Source organism: Phyllobates terribilis, unplaced genomic scaffold (assembly GCF_046119375.1).
Source record: "Phyllobates terribilis strain yellow unplaced genomic scaffold, ASM4611937v1 Scaffold_10__3_contigs__length_209671492, whole genome shotgun sequence".
In the NCBI taxonomy this organism is placed as follows: domain Eukaryota; kingdom Metazoa; phylum Chordata; class Amphibia; order Anura; family Dendrobatidae; genus Phyllobates; species Phyllobates terribilis.
In genome coordinates this window covers 177679431-177695415 of record NW_027362770.1, presented here as the reverse complement: position 1 = coordinate 177695415, position 15985 = coordinate 177679431, and the positions used below count along the sequence as shown (strand labels likewise).

The 15985-nt window shown below is 51.1% G+C and overlaps 1 protein-coding gene across 1 annotated transcript in view; it reads right to left on the bottom strand.

Moving 5' to 3' along the window:
• Window positions 1–15985, bottom strand: part of LARGE1 (LARGE xylosyl- and glucuronyltransferase 1) — a 521095-nt gene that overhangs the window by 193585 nt on the left and 311525 nt on the right. The window contains exon 5 of the mRNA XM_073650219.1: window positions 2639–2762. Within this exon, the coding sequence (XP_073506320.1) occupies window positions 2639–2762 (124 nt within the window). The remainder of the gene's footprint in view (window positions 1–2638; window positions 2763–15985) is intronic.

Here is a 15985-nt window from a genome sequence, read left to right as displayed (position 1 = left end):
GGATGGATGTGGTATAACGCTCAGTCATATGGAGGATGGATGTGGTATAACGCTCAGTCATATGGGGGATGGATGTGGTATAATGCTCAGTCATATGGAGAATGGATGTGGTATAACGCTCAGTCATGTGGAGGATGGATGTGGTATAACGCTCAGTCATATGGAGGATGGTTGTGTTATGATGCTCAGTCATATGGAGGATGGTTGTGGTATAACGCTCAGTCATATGGAGGATGGATGTGGTATAACGCTCAGTTATATGGAGGATGGTTGTGTTACGACACTCAGTCGTATGGAGGATGGATGTGGTATAACGCTCAGTCATATGGAGGATGGATGTGGTATAACGCTCAGTCATATGGAGGATGGATGTGGTATAACGCTCAGTCATATGGAGGATGGATGTGGTATAACGCTCAGTCATATGGAGGATGGATGTGGCATAATGCTCAGTTATATGGAGGATGGTTGTGTTATGATGTTCGGTCACATGGAGGATGGTTGTGTTATGATGCTCAGTTATATGGAGGATGGTTGTGTTATGATGTTCGGTCACATGGAGGATGATTGTGTTATGATGCTCAGTTATATGGAGGATGATTGTGTTACGATGCTCAGTCATATGGAGGATGGTTGTGTTACGATGCTCAGTCATATGGAGGATGATTGTGTTATGACACTCAGTCATATGGAGGATGGTTGTGTTATGACGCTCAGTCGTATGGAGGATGGATGTGGTATAACGCTCAGTCATATGGAGGATGGATGTGGTATAACGCTCAGTCATATGGAGGATGGATGTGGTATAACGCTCAGTCATATGGAGGATGGATGTGGTATAACGCTCAGTCGTATGGAGGATGGATGTGGTATAACGCTCAGTCATATGGAGGATGATTGTGTTATGATGCTCAGTTATATGGAGGATGATTGTGTTATGATGCTCAGTCATATGGAGGATGATTGTGTTATGACACTCAGTCATATGGAGGATGGTTGTGTTATGACGCTCAGTCATATGGAGGATGGATGTGGTATAACGCTCAGTTATATGGAGGATGATTGTGTTACGATGCTCAGTCATATGGAGGATGATTGTGTTATGACACTCAGTCATATGGTGGATGGATGTGGTATAATGCTCAGTCGTATGGAGGATGGATGTGGTATAACGCTCAGTCATATGGAGGATGAATGTGGTATAACGCTCAGTCATATGGAGGATGAATGTGGTATAATGCTCAGTCGTATGGAGGATGGATGTGGTATAACGCTCAGTTATATGGAGGATGATTGTGTTACGACACTCAGTCATATGGAGGATGGATGTGGTATAACGCTCAGTCATATGGAGGATGGATGTGGTATAACGCTCAGTCATATGGAGGATGGATGTGATATGATGTTCGGTCACATGGAGGATGGTTGTGTTACGACACTCAGTCATATGGGGGATGGATGTGGTATAACGCTCAGTCATATGGAGGATGGATGTGGTATAACGCTCAGCTATATGGAGGATGGATGTGGTATAACGTTCAGTTATATGGAGGATGATTGTGCTATGATGCTCAGTCGTATGGGGGATGGTTGTGGTATAATGCTCAGTCATATGGAGGATGGATGTGGTATAATGCTCAGTCATATGGAGGATGGATGTGGTATAACGCTCAGTCATATGGGGGATGGATGTGGTATAATGCTCAGTCATATGGAGGATGGATGTGGTATAACGCTCAGTCATATGGGGGATGGATGTGGTATAACGATCAGTTATATGGAGGATGGATGTGGTATAACGCTCAGTCATATGGAGGATGGATGTGGTATAACGCTCAGTCATATGGAGGATGGATGTGGTATAACGCTCAGTCATATGGAGGATGGATGTGGTATAACGCTCAGTCATATGGAGGATGGATGTGGTATAACGCTCAGTCATATGGAGGATGGATGTGGTATAACGCTCAGTTATATGGAGGATGATTGTGCTATGATGCTCAGTCATATGGAGGATGATTGTGTAATAGTGTTCGGCCCGCTTGGGTCTGGTCATCATTAGTGGTTGCATCAAAGAAATGGGGGGTCCCAACCCCACCCCCATCCTAAATAGTCATTATGAGTCATCATGGGGTCACCATGGCCGGTACCTCTTAGATTTCCACAAGTGGAGGTGATTAGTTGTGAACAGGAACGCAGGGAGGCAGCAGGCAGAGCAGGGCGATTCATCAGACGGCGGACGTGTTAACCCCTTAGTGGCGGCGCCATTACCCATGACCATCACCCACCGCACAAGACAGAGCACCGCAGCCGGTCAATCAATGCTGATGAGATGGTCTCTCCATCCGTCATACTTGTTCAGTAGACTGGATACGACGCGTGCGACCCTTGTGCATTAACACTATTAAGGCATAAGGATACCCACATGGTCATGGTCCCTCGGCCGGCCCTGGCACCCGCCCAGATTGGCCTGGCACAGGCGCCAGCTCATTTAGGCAGGTGCATTATTTCCAACCTTCCGTCTATAGAAGGATTTCGATTCCTGGCTTCATTAGATGAGCGGCGCCCGCGCTCATATCTGGAGGGTTGAACATTTATTTTGATTGCGCATTGGGAGCTGTTAAGTTTTATTTCTTACCTTCAATTCATCGGCGTCGTAAAAATCCACACGCACCGCAGGAACCATCCAGGTTTCGAAAAGCGTGGCCAGGATCTGCTTGGCAATGGAGTCTGCGATCAGGTGGAAGTGCAGCGGGTTTCTCCTGCGAAGGACAAGAACGAAACGTCAATGCTGTGAAGAACCCTTTAATTGGTGGACATTATTTCAAAGTACATCTTCTGTCCGGCACTTTTAAAGGTTTTGACACCAGTTATTGATATTGTCCAAAGAGAGAAGCAGATATTTCTACCAAAACCCCTTTATTTGGTATTTTTATGGTGGGATCCCTTTAAGGGACTTTAAGTGGCCTTTCTATCAATAAGGCTATGGAAAATCATATTTTAATAAAAGGATCCATTGAAAAATGCTGATTCCAGGGCACAACACTGATGAAATCACCAGTGATCGCCAATAGGAAGATCTGATAAAAAGTGTTGAATTCCTCTATAGCACCCCCACAGGAAAAATGAGGCATTACATCATTAGGTCCTCCAAATATAAAAAGAGGGGAGCTTTCTTTCAGAGCTAATAGATAAGGGTCTTAGTCAGGGGGAATGCCCTTTATTTTCTAATATATTTGAAAAAGGGGTTGTCTCATCTTGCTAAATGGGTAAAACTGCAAAATGTTTGTAAAACTAGCAACTTTGCAATTCACCTTTTATTAAAATTATCTTTTCAGTTCTCAAGAACGGAAGGATTTTATTATTTATAGCTCATTGTCTAAGAGACTGGCCACCGCTGATAGCCTGCAGTGGTGGCCGGTCTCCTAGGCAAGGCGGGAGCACTTACAAGCTCTTTGATGTAGAGCTTGTAAGAGCTGCTTTGAAACTGGCCAGATTGCGGTATCTGGCAAGTTTCAGTCCCCCTACGCTCCTCCGACGTTGCAAAGGCAAAGTTGCTGGGAAACTGTAGAGCAGTACGTTCTTGAAGTATTCGATGCACTCATGCTGTCCGGAGGCTAAGGATCAGAGTGTTCTTAAGGAATGTGGTACCCTTATGCTGCAGAGGCAGAGGAGCAGTGCGCTCCTTAAGATTGCGGTGCGCTCATGCTGGTGTGAGGCTGTAGAGTGGTGCGCTCCTGAAGAATGTAGTGCAATCATGCTGCTAAGAGGCTGGGGAGTGGTGAGCTTGTGAAGAATGTGTTGCGCTCATGTTGCTAGGAGGCTGGGAAGCGGTGCGCTTCTGAAGAATGTGATGTGCTCCTGTTGCTGAGAGGCTGGTGAGCGTTACGCTTCTAAAGAATGTGGTGTGCTTGTGCTGCTGAGAGGTTGGGAAGCGGCATGCTTCTGAAGAATGTTCTGTGCTCATGCTGCTGGTAGGCTACAGAGTGGTGCGGTCTTGAAGAATGTGGTGTGATAATGCTGGGGAGTGATGTACTCCTGAAGAATGTGTTGCACTTGTGCTGCTGAGAGGCTGGGGAGTGATATACTCCTGAAGAATGTGTTTCACTTGTGCTGCTGAGAGGCTGGGGAGTCATGCACTCCTGAAGAATGTGGTGTGATCATGCTGCTGGGAGGCTGGGAAGCAGTGCGCTTGCTGCTGAGAGGCTGGGTAGTAGTGAGCTCCTGAAGAATGTGTTGTGCTCATGCTGCTGAGAGGCTGGGAAGCAGTGCGCTTCTGAAGAATGTGATGTGCACCTGCTGCTGAGAGGTTGGGGAGTGGTATGCTTCTGAAAAATGTGCTGTGCTCATGCTGTTGGTAGGTTAGAAAGTGGTGCACTCCAAAAGAATGTGGCATGATAATGCTGCCAGAAGGTTGGGGAGTGATATGCTCTCGAAGAATGTGCTGTGATCATGCTGCTAGGAGACTGGGAAGCGGTGCGCTCCTGAAGACTGTGATGTGTGCATGCTGCTGGGAAGCAGTGCGCTCCTGAAGAATGTGGTGCGCTCATGCTGCTGACAGGCTGGGGAGAGGTGCGCTCCTGAAGAATGTGGAGGGTGCATGCTGCTTAATGGCTGGGGAGCGGTGCGCTCCTGAAGAATGTGGAGTGCGCAAGCTGCTGACAGGCTAGGGAGCGGTGCGCTCCTGAAGACTGTGATGTGTGCATGCTGCTGGGAAGCAGTGCGCTCCTGAAGAATGTGGAGTGCGCATGCTGTTGACAGGCTGGGGAGAGGTGCACTCCTGAATAATGTGGAGTGCGCATGCTGCTGAGAGGCTGGGGAGCGGTGAGCTCCTGAAGAATATGGAGTGTGCATGCTGCCGAGAGGCTGGGGAGCAGTGCGCTCCTGAAGAATGTGGTGCGCTCATGCTGCTGAGAGGCTGGGGAGTGGTGATCTCCTTAATGTGTTGCACTTGTGCAGCAGAGAGGCTGGGGAGAGGCTCCTGAAAATGTAGTGTGCTCAAGCTGCTGAGAAACTGGGGAGTGGTGCGTTCCTGAAGAATGTGGTGTGCTCATGCTGCTGAGAGGATGAGGAGTGGTGAGTAGTGTTGAGCCACCCCCATAGTGTTCGGGTTCGGTTCGTTGAACACCTTAGAACACCGTTAAAACCAATGGCAGGCAAACAAAAACACATAGAAACACATAGAAAACACCTTCAAAGGTGTCCAAAAGCTGACAAACTGCTCAGAACACGCTCTCTTTAAAAAAGCCGGCCGGCAATTCATCAGCGGCATACATCGGTACCCGACAATTTAGAACAGAAAGAATAGAGCATCACACATAGATTAGTGTGAGAAGTCTTAGATTTTCGGCAGCTTTGGTGACGGTAAGCGAAGTGTCATTGTAGCTTATCTTCGGCTCATCGCCTCTTTGTGTTTCTCGCCCCCACTTTAAGTCGTTTAAAGACGGCGCGAAAACTGACATTAGTTTTACTACAAAGAGTAGAGGAACACCAGTGAGATCTCCCGTTTCCCCCTCCTGTCTTTCCCCTTTCAGGATAATGGATACGTGTCACCCCTGGCGCACTCCAGAGAACAAATCCTTTCATTTGATATTCAAATGATATCCATTAAAATCTAATTCCATCTCCGGGGAATTAGCGGAGCGGTCCGTTAACAAAGGAACGACCTGCGAACTGTAAGTTATGGGCGCCGGGAGGATACGTGACATTGTTGCAGGATGTAGCGATCAGTTTTGTCAAGTTTCTTAATGCAATTATGTCCTTAATCAGCTATTTACATAATTGTGTTACCGGAGCTGTAACTGGAGTCACCGCGTGTAGATTTCAAGGGAAGCAGACACATGTTGAGAATCTAATGGGAAACATTCAGGTGTTCTTACAAGATGGGGCCATAAATGAACTCATCGGTAGTTTATTAGGACACTTGGTGAACTCTGACCCCAGAATTACAGGCTTGATTGACAGGTCACTTAAGGGGCATGTTCATCCATATAATATTTATGCACAGATATGATTAACTTCCCTTTATAAATGTGACTTGAAGAATAAGTAGCGTAAAAATAACTCCAAATGTCAGCTTCGTGGACCTGATATGTATAGTTTTGGTGACATTTTAAGCTTCTCCTGGGCTGGGCAGGAGACACATTCCCAGCCCGGACCACTATCATAGAAGGAAAAGTATGTGAAAGCCTGGATAGGGAAGCCAACACGCTGGTGTAGATAGCCCATAAGGACTTAAAAGGGGATTCCAGGAGTATAAACTTAAAGCTTTGGAAAGCCAGTGTCATTATTATTAATAGTAAGTAATGCTGTATTGTCTCTAGGGATTACACTCCAGTGCAGCTCAGCGTGGGTGGGGCTGTCCAAAGCTTACACTCCAGTGCAGCTCAGCATGGGTGGGGCTGTCCAAAGCTTACACTCCAGTGCAGCTCAGCGTGGGTGGGGCTGTCCAAAGCTTACACTCCAGTGCAGCTCAGCGTGGGTGGGGCTGTCAAAAGTTTACACTCCAGTGCAGCTCAGCGTGGGTGGGGCTGTCCAAAGCTTACACTCCAGTGCAGCTCAGCATGGGTGGGGCTGTCTAAAGCTTACACTCCTGTGCAGCTCAATGTGCATGGGGCTGTCCAAAGCTTACACTCCAGTGCAGCTCAGCGTGTGTGGGGCTGTCCAAAGCTTACACTCCAGTGCAGCTCAGCATGGGTGGAGCTGTCCAAAGCTTACACTCCTGTGCAGCTCAGCGTGGGTGGGGCTGTCCAAAGCTTACACTCCAGTGCAGCTCAGCATGGGTGGGGCTGTCCAAAGCTTACACTCCAGTGCAGCTCAGCGTGGGTGGGGCTGTCCAAAGCTTACACTCCAGTGCAGCTCAGCGTGGGTGGGGCTGTCAAAAGTTTACACTCCAGTGCAGCTCAGCGTGGGTGGGGCTGTCCAAAGCTTACACTCCAGTGCAGCTCAGCATGGGTGGGGCTGTCTAAAGCTTACACTCCTGTGCAGCTCAATGTGCATGGGGCTGTCCAAAGCTTACACTCCAGTGCAGCTCAGCGTGTGTGGGGCTGTCCAAAGCTTACACTCCAGTGCAGCTCAGCATGGGTGGAGCTGTCCAAAGCTTACACTCCTGTGCAGCTCAGCGTGGGTGGGGCTGTCCAAAGCTTACACTTCAGTGCAGCTCAGCGTGGGTGGGGCTGTCCAAAGCTTACACTCCTGTGCAGCTCAGCGTGGGTGGGGCTGTCCAAAGCTTACACTCCAGTGCAGATTAGCATGGATGGGGCTGTCCAAAACTTCACTCCTGTGCAGCTCAGCGTAGGTGGGGCTGTCTAAAGCTTATACTCCTGTGCAGCTCAATGTGCATGGGGCTGTACAAAGCTTACACTCCAGTGCAGCTCAGCGTGTGTGGGGCTGTCCAAAGCTTACACTTCAGTGTAGCTCAGCGTGGGTGGGGCTGTCCAAAGCTTACACTCCTGTGCAGCTCAGCGTGGGTGGGGCTGTCCAAAGCTTGCACTCCTGTGCAGCTCAGCGTGGGTGGGGCTGTCCAAAGCTTACACTCCAGTGCAGATTAGCATGGATGGAGCTGTCCAAAACTTATACTGCTGTGCAGCTCAGCGTAGGTGGGGCTGTCTAAAGCTTATACTCCTGTGCAGCTCAATGTGCATGGGGCTGTCCAAAGCTTACACTCCAGTGCAGCTCAGCGTGTGTGGGGCTGTCCAAAGCTTACACTTCAGTGTAGCTCAGCGTGGGTGGGGCTGTCCAAAGCTTACACTCCTGTGCAGCTCAGCGTGGGTGGGGCTGTCCAAAGCTTGCACTCCTGTGCAGCTCAGCGTGGGTGGGGCTGTCCAAAGCTTACACTCCAGTGCAGATTAGCATGGATGGAGCTGTCCAAAACTTATACTGCTGTGCAGCTCAGCGTGGGTGGGGCTGTCTAAAGCTTACACTCCTGTGCAGCTCAGCGTGCATGGGGCTGTCCAAAGCTTACACTCCAGTGCAGCTCAGCGTGGGTGGGGCTGTCCAAAGCTTACACTCCAGTGCAGATTAGCATGGATGGGTCTGTCCAAAACTTATACTCCTGTGCAGCTCAGCGTGGGTGGGGCTGTCCAAAGCTTACACTCCTGTGCAGCTCAGCATGGGTGGGGCAGTCCAAAGCTTATTCTAGTGCAGCTCAGTGTGGGTGGGGCTGTCCAAAACTTTTACTCCTGTGCAGCTCAGTGTGGGGGGGGGCCTGTCCAAAGCTTATACTCCTGTGCAGCTCAGCGTGGGTGGGGCTGTTCAAAGCTTACACTCCAGTGCAGCATGGGTGGGTCTGCCCAAAGCTTAAACTCCAGTGCAGCTCAGTATGGGTGGGGCTGTCCAAAGCTTACACTCCAGTGCAGCTCGGCATGGTGGGACTGTCCAAAGCTTACACTCCAGTGCAGCTCAGCGTGGGTGGGGCTGTCCATTATTCCTGTGCAGTTCAGCATGGGTGGTGCTGTCCAAAGCTTACACTCCAGTGCAGCTTGGCGTGGGTGGGGCTGTCCAAAGCTTACACTCCAGTGCATCTCAGCATGGGTGGGGCTGTCCAAAGCTTACACTCCAGTGCAGCAAGGCGTGGGTGGGGCTGTTCAAAGCTTACACTCCTGTGCAGCTCAGCGTGGGTGGGGCTGTCCAAAGCTTATACTCCTGTGCAGCTCAGCATGGGTGGGGCTGTCCAAAGCTTACACTCCAGTGCAGCTCGGCGTGCGTGGGGCTGTCCAAAGCTTACACTCCAGTGCAGCTCGGCGTGGGTGGGACTGTTCAAAGCTTACACTCCAGTGCAGCTCAGCATGGGTGGGGCAGTCCAAAGCTTACACTCCAGTGCAGCTCAGCGTGTGTGGGGCTGTTCAAAGCTTACACTCCAGTGCAGCTCAGCATGGGTGGAGCTGTCCAAAGCTTACACTCCTGTGCAGCTCAGCGTGGGTGGGGCTGTCCAAAGCTTACACTTCAGTGCAGCTCAGCGTGGGTGGGGCTGTCCAAAGTTTACACTCCTGTGCAGCTCAGCGTGGGTGGGGCTGTCCAAAGCTTACACTCCTGTGCAGCTCAAGCTCAGCGTGGGTGGGGCTGTCCAAAGCTTACACTTCAGTACAGCTCAGCGTGGGTGGGGCTGTCCAAAGCTTACACTCCTGTGCAGCTCAGCGTGGGTGGGGCTGTCCAAAGCTTACACTCCAGTGCAGATTAGCATGGATGGGGCTGTCCAAAACTTAACTCCTGTGCAGCTCAGCGTAGGTGGGGCTGTCTAAAGCTTATACTCCTGTGCAGCTCAGCGTGTGTAGAGCTGTCCAAAGTTTACACTCCAGTGCAGCTCAGCGTGTGTGGGGCTGTCCAAAGCTTACACTCCTGTGCAGCTCAGCGTGGGTGGGGCTGTCCAAAGCTTACACTCCTGTGCAGCTCAGCGTGGGTGGGGCTGTCCAAAGCTTACACTCCAGTGCAGATTAGCATGGATGGGGCTGTCCAAAACTTAACTCCTGTGCAGCTCAGCGTAGGTGGGGCTGTCTAAAGCTTATACTCCTGTGCAGCTCAGCGTGTGTAGAGCTGTCCAAAGTTTACACTCCAGTGCAGCTCAGCGTGTGTGGGGCTGTCCAAAGCTTACACTTCAGTGTAGCTCAGCGTGGGTGGGGCTGTCCAAAGCTTACACTCCTGTGCAGCTCAGCGTGGGTGGGGCTGTCCAAAGCTTGCACTCCTGTGCAGCTCAGCGTGGGTGGGGCTGTCCAAAGCTTACACTCCAGTGCAGATTAGCATGGATGGAGCTGTCCAAAACTTATACTCCTGTGCAACTCAGCGTGGGTGGGGCTGTCCAAAGCTTACACTCCTGTGCAGCTCAGCGTGGGTGGGGCTGTCCAAAGCTTATTCTAGTGCAGCTCAGTGTGGGTGGGGCTGTCCAAAACTTTTACTCCTGTGCAGCTCAGCGTGGGGGGGGGGGGCTGTCCAAAGCTTATACTCCTGTGCAGCTCAGCGTGGGTGGGGCTGTCCAAAGCTTACACTCCAGTGCAGCATGGGTGGGTCTGCCCAAAGCTTGCACTCCAGTGCAGCTCGGCGTGGGTGGGACTGTTCAAAGCTTACACTCCAGTGCAGCTCAGCATGGGTGGGGCAGTCCAAAGCTTACACTCCAGTGCAGCTCAGCGTGGGTGGGGCTGTCTAAAACTTATACTCCTGTGCAGCTCAGCATGGGTGGGGCTGTCCAAAGCTTATACTCCTGTGCAGCTCAGCGTGGGTGGGGCTCTCCAAAGCTTACACTCCAGTGCAACTCAGCATGGGTGGGGCTGTCCAAACACTTACACTCCAGTGCAGCTCAGCATGGGTGGGGCTGTTCAAAGCTTACACCCCAGTGCAGCTCGGCATCGGTGGGGCTGTCCAAAGCTTACACTCCTGTGCAGCTTAGCGTGGGTGGGGCTGTCCAAAGCTTACACTCCAGTGCAGCTCAGCGTGGGTGGGGCTGGTCAAAGCTTACACTCCTGTGCAGCTCAGCATTGGTGGGACTGCTCAAAAATTACACCGCTGTGCAGCTCAGCGTGGATGGGACTGTTCAAATTTACACTCCGCAGCGTAGGTGGGGCTAGCCAAAGCTTACACTCATGTGCAGCTCGCCGTGGGTGGGACTGTCCAAAGTTTACAGTTCTGTGCTGCTCAGCATAGGTGGGGCTGTTCAAGGTTTAAACTGCTGTGCAGCTCAGTGTCGGTGGGTCTGTAGTAGCAGCTTAGTGTGGGTGGAGTTGTAGTGTCAGCTCATTGTGGGTGGATATGTAGTCGCAATTCAGCAAGGGTGATGCTGTAGTGGCAGCTCAGTGTGAGTGTAAGATTAGCTGCAGCTAAGCGTGGGTGGAGGTATGGTGGCAGTTAAGCATGGATGGAGCTGTAGCTGCAGCTCAGCGTGGAGCCGTAGAAGCTCAGCGTGGGTGGAGCCGTAGTGGCAGCTCAGTGTGGGCGGAGCCGTAGTTGCAGATCAGCGTGGGTGGAGCCATAGTGGCAGCTCAGCGTGGGTGGAGCCGTAGTGGCAGATCAGCGTGGGTGGAGCAGTAGTGGCAGATAAGCGTGGGTGGAGCCGTAGTGGCAGCTCAGCATGGGTGGAGCCGTAGTGGCAGCTCAGCGTGGGTGGAGCCATAGTGGCAGCTCAGTGTGGGTGGAGCCATAGTGGCAGCTCAGCGTGGGTGGAGCTGTAGTAGCAGCTCAGCATGGGTGGAGCCGTAGTGGCAGCTCAGTGTGGGCGGAGCTGTAGCTGCAGCTCAGCATGGGTGGAGCCGTAGAAGCTCAGCGTGGGTGGAGCCGTAGTGGCAGCTCAGTGTGGGCGGAGCCGTAGTTGCAGATCAGCGTGGGTGGAGCCGTAGTGGCAGATCAGCGTGGGTGGAGCCGTAGTGGCAGATCAGCGTGGGTGGAGCCGTAGTGGCAGCTCAGCATGGGTGGAGCCGTAGTGGCAGCTCAGTGTGGGTGGAGCCATAGTGGCAGCTCAGTGTGGGTGGAGCCATAGTGGCAGCTCAGCGTGGGTGGAGCTGTAGTGGCAGCTCAGCGTGGGTGGAGCTGTAGTGGCAGCTCAGTGTGGGTGGAGTCGTAGTGCTAGCTCAGTGTGGGTGGAGCCGTAGTTGCAGATCAGTGTGGGTGGAGCTGTAGTTGCAGCTCAGTGTGGAGTCGTAGTGGCAGTTCAGCGTGGGTGGAGCCAAAGTATCAGCTCAGCGTGGGTGGAGTCGTAGTGGCAGCTCAGCGTGGGTGGAGCCGTAGTTGCAGATCAGCGTGGGTGGAGCCGTAGTTGCAGATCAGCGTGGGTGGAGCCGTAGTGGCAGCTCAGTGTGGGTGGAGCCGTAGTGGCAGCTCAGCGTGGGTGGAGCCGTAGTTGCAGATCAGCGTGGGTGGAGCCGTAGTTGCAGCTCAGCGTGGGTGGAGCCGTAGTGGCAGCTCAGCGTGGGTGGAGCCGTAGTTGCAGATCAGCGTGGGTGGAGCCGTAGTTGCAGCTCAGCGTGGGTGGAGCCGTAGTTGCAGATCAGCGTGGGTGGAGCCGTAGTTGCAGATCAGCGTGGGTGGAGCCGTAGTGGCAGCTCAGTGTGGGTGGAGCCGTAGTGGCAGCTCAGCGTGGGTGGAGCCGTAGTTGCAGCTCAGCGTGGGTGGAGCCGTAGTTGCAGCTCAGCGTGGGTGGAGCCGTAGTTGCAGATCAGCGTGGGTGGAGCCGTAGTTGCAGATCAGCATGGGTGGAGCCGTAGTTGCAGATCAGCGTGGGTGGAGCTATGTGATTGACACCTCTGCTCTAAGATCCTTTTATGCTACAGGCGGAGTCGGTTTGTCGGTAAGGGGCCCTCACCTTCTTCTGGATTTCTTTTTTTTCACCATATCTTGCTAAGCGCATGGGGCCAGCGATTCCTTATGGAAAAGCAGCTGCCAAGGTAAGATTGATTGCTGACATGACTAGAACTATATAAACTCCTCTTTGGCCAACAAATGGCAGTATTATTTCTGACACTATCCACTGGTTCTCTGCTTCGTCTTGCCATGGTCAAAGCCCTGCATTAGAATAACAGGTGGAAGCAGTGATCGCATCCACCTCCTTTGCACAGCAATGTAAAAACTTTCTCCATAAACAGCACCCCACCTGGTGGTTTCAGGTATTGCAGTTTAGCTCCATTGAAATTAATGAAGCTCGGCTGCAAAACCACACACAACCTGCGGGCAGGCGAGGCTCTGTTTTTAACAGAAGTTGCCATGCTCTTTTAATCCTAGACAACTAATTTCTGCTTTTTTTACCAAAATCAGGAAAATTCCTTTAAATCATCTTTTATGTCTTTGTGACTTTTTCTGCATTTTATCGCTCGGAGCACTGTATGCATCTGAACTTAAATTCTGTTCCCAAATTCCCCCGGATCACAATGGGCGCCGGATTGTGCCTGAATTTCCTCCCGGCTCCCCTTCTGCCGTGACCCCGAGGCCACCACTGGAGTGTCAGAGGAGTTTTCATCTGAAGAAAGCCCCTGCTTTGTATTCCGCACCAGTCGAGGCAGCAGCTTTAAGACACAGCGGATTCCTCAGCAGTGTCATGATTAGGTCTTCCGAGCTTTAACATATTTATTACAGATCTGTATTAAAAAAAAACCCGGTCCCGGGAAAAAAATAGAGAAGGTATCGAAAATCCAAGGACGCAGGAACCGCGCGAGAGAAGAAAGAGCTCAGCTCAGGTGTATTCGGAGGCAAATTAGCTCTCCCCCGGAAGGAAAAATTCACACAGGTCAATTATACGGCACGGTCCAACACTTGTTGTTATAGTACATACCTACAGCCACCACTAGGTGGAGCTCTTGCGTGCAGTATGTCTGCAGTATGATGCACATATGCAGTGAGCTCCACCTAGTGGTGGCAGCATGAAGCCAGAATTCCATCATTTGTCAAGTCAGAAAATCCCAAAATTTCAAGTTTATAATCAAAATTGTGGACATTTATTAGGGTATGTTACCAAGGCCGTACATAGAAATCAGCAGATGTTCTAATTGCTACCCCACCCTCATAAAATCATGGCCGTCATAAAGTATGATGCTAACAAAAGTGCCCACCCCAAACAGTATGATATCCCCACAATGAATTCCACCACAGGACCTTCAACATGCACAATATGATGACCCTACAGTACCCCCCACCCCTCGAAAGTATGATACCCCAACACAGTATGATAGTCCCCACAGTCCCCCACACACAGTAGGATGGCCCTGACAGTCGATCATACACAGTATGAGGCTCCCTACAGCCCTCCACACAATTATATGGTCCCCATAGCCCTCTAAACAGTATGATGGCCCTCCATACAGTATGATGGAAACCACACAGCCCTCCAAACATCATATTGGTCCCTCCAAACAATTCAACGCCTCCCGCATAGCCCTCCAAACAATATAATTCCCCACATAGCCCTCAAAACAGTATAATGCCCCCCACATAGCCCTCCAAACAGTATAATGCCCCCCACATAGCCCTCCAAACAGTATAATGCTCCCCACATAGCCCTCTAAACAATTCAATGCCCCCCACATAGCCCTCCAAACAATATAATGCTCCCCACATAGCCCTCCAAACAGTATAATGCTCCCCACATAGCTCTCCAAACAGTATAATGACCCCCCACATAGCCCTCTAAACAGTATAATGCCCCCCACATAGCCCTCCAAACAGTATAATGCCCCCCACATAGCCCTCCAAACAGTATAATGCTCCCCACATAGCCCTCCAAACAATTCAACGCCCCCCACATAGCCCTCCAAACAGTATAATGCTCCCCACATAGCTCTCCAAACAGTATAATGCCCCCCCCACATAGCCCTCTAAACAGTATAATGCCCCCCACATAGCACTCCAAACAGTATAATGCCCCCCACATAGCCCTCCAAACAGTATAATGCTCCCCACATAGCCCTCCAAACAATTCAATGCCCCCCACATAGCCCTCCAAACAGTATAATGCTCCTCACATAGCTCTCCAAACAATTCAACGCCCCCCACATAGCCCTCCAAACAGTATAATGCCCCCCACATAGCCCTCCAAACAGTATAATACCCCCCACATAGCCCTCCAAACAGTATAATGCCCCCCACATAGCCCTCCAAACAGTATAATACCCCCCACATAGCCCTCCAAACAGTATAATACCCCCCACATAGCCCTCCAAACAGTATAATACCCCCCACATAGCCCTCCAAACAGTATAATGCTCCCCACATAGCCCTCCAAACAGTATAATGCTCCCCACATAGCCCTCCAAACAATATAATTCCCCGCATAGCCCTCCAAACAGTATAATGGCCCCACACAGTTTTACAAATAGTATAATGGTACATTAAGTTGGGTATAGCGGCTTATTCTAATGTATGTTTTTTTGCAAGCAGCAATAAAAATTGTTGTTCAGGGCTACAAAACTAATACGCCATCATTAGGATGAGTGGTACTCTGCCGATCAGCTGATTGAGTGGGCTCCATTACTCTTCACCAGGCACAGCTCCGTACTTTTGATAGTGGTGGTGCCCGGTATTACACCTTAGGTGAATGGGACAGAGCTGCAATACCAAACTCAGCCACTACTTTAAATTACAGTGCTACAGTATAAACACTTCAATCAGGTAATCGTTGGGGGTTGATGATGCGGAAAACCCCTTTAAGGGCTGACATTACCCAGATAATCCTTATCTGCACATCCTCTGCAGGCAGGGAGGTAAAATTCCCATATTTCAGGGTAAATATGCTGCAACTAGAATTCACGATCTGGTGCAAATGAAAACTAAAATGCAAATGCCAATTACATTGATTTCTACTCAAACGACACATTTCTCCTCTTTGTTCCCGGGATTGCGTTACGATCCCGGCTCGTAAAATGAATAGAAATTGGCATAAAATGTAACATTTATCCGACACTGTAAAGATAAATGAAATGTTTCTTATGCACAGGAGACAATGCACAGGGAGCGCGATACTCCGGAGATACACCGGAGGCGGCGGACGCCGATGCACCCCCGCGCGGAGGACACCGCACATTAAAAGCATTCCAATAAAAATACAATTTAAGTGCAAGAAAGAAATTGCTTCCAAGCCGTTTCCTTTTTTTTTTTTTATTAACGCTAAAGTTCTTCCCCCATCATCATCCTGGAGTTCACCACTCTCTTACCCACTCCTCCCGACGCCTTCATCTCTTCCCCTCCGCGAGGTCGCTTCCCCACTCCTCCCGCCGCCTTCTTCGCTTCCCCACTCCTATCGCTGCCTTCATCTCTCCTCCCCGCCCCGGGAGGTCGCTTCCCCACTCATCCCTCCGCCTTCATCTTTTCCTCCCCAAGAGGTCGCTTCCCCACTCCTCCCACCGCCTTCATCTCTCCCCCCGCCCCTGGAGGTCACTTCCCCACTCATCCCGCCGCCTTCATGTCTCCCCCCGCCCCGCAAGGTCACTTCCCCACTCCTCCCGCCGCCTTCATCTCCCTCTCCCCCTCCCGAGAGGTCGCTTCCCCACTCCTCCCGCCGCCTTCATCTCTTTCCCCC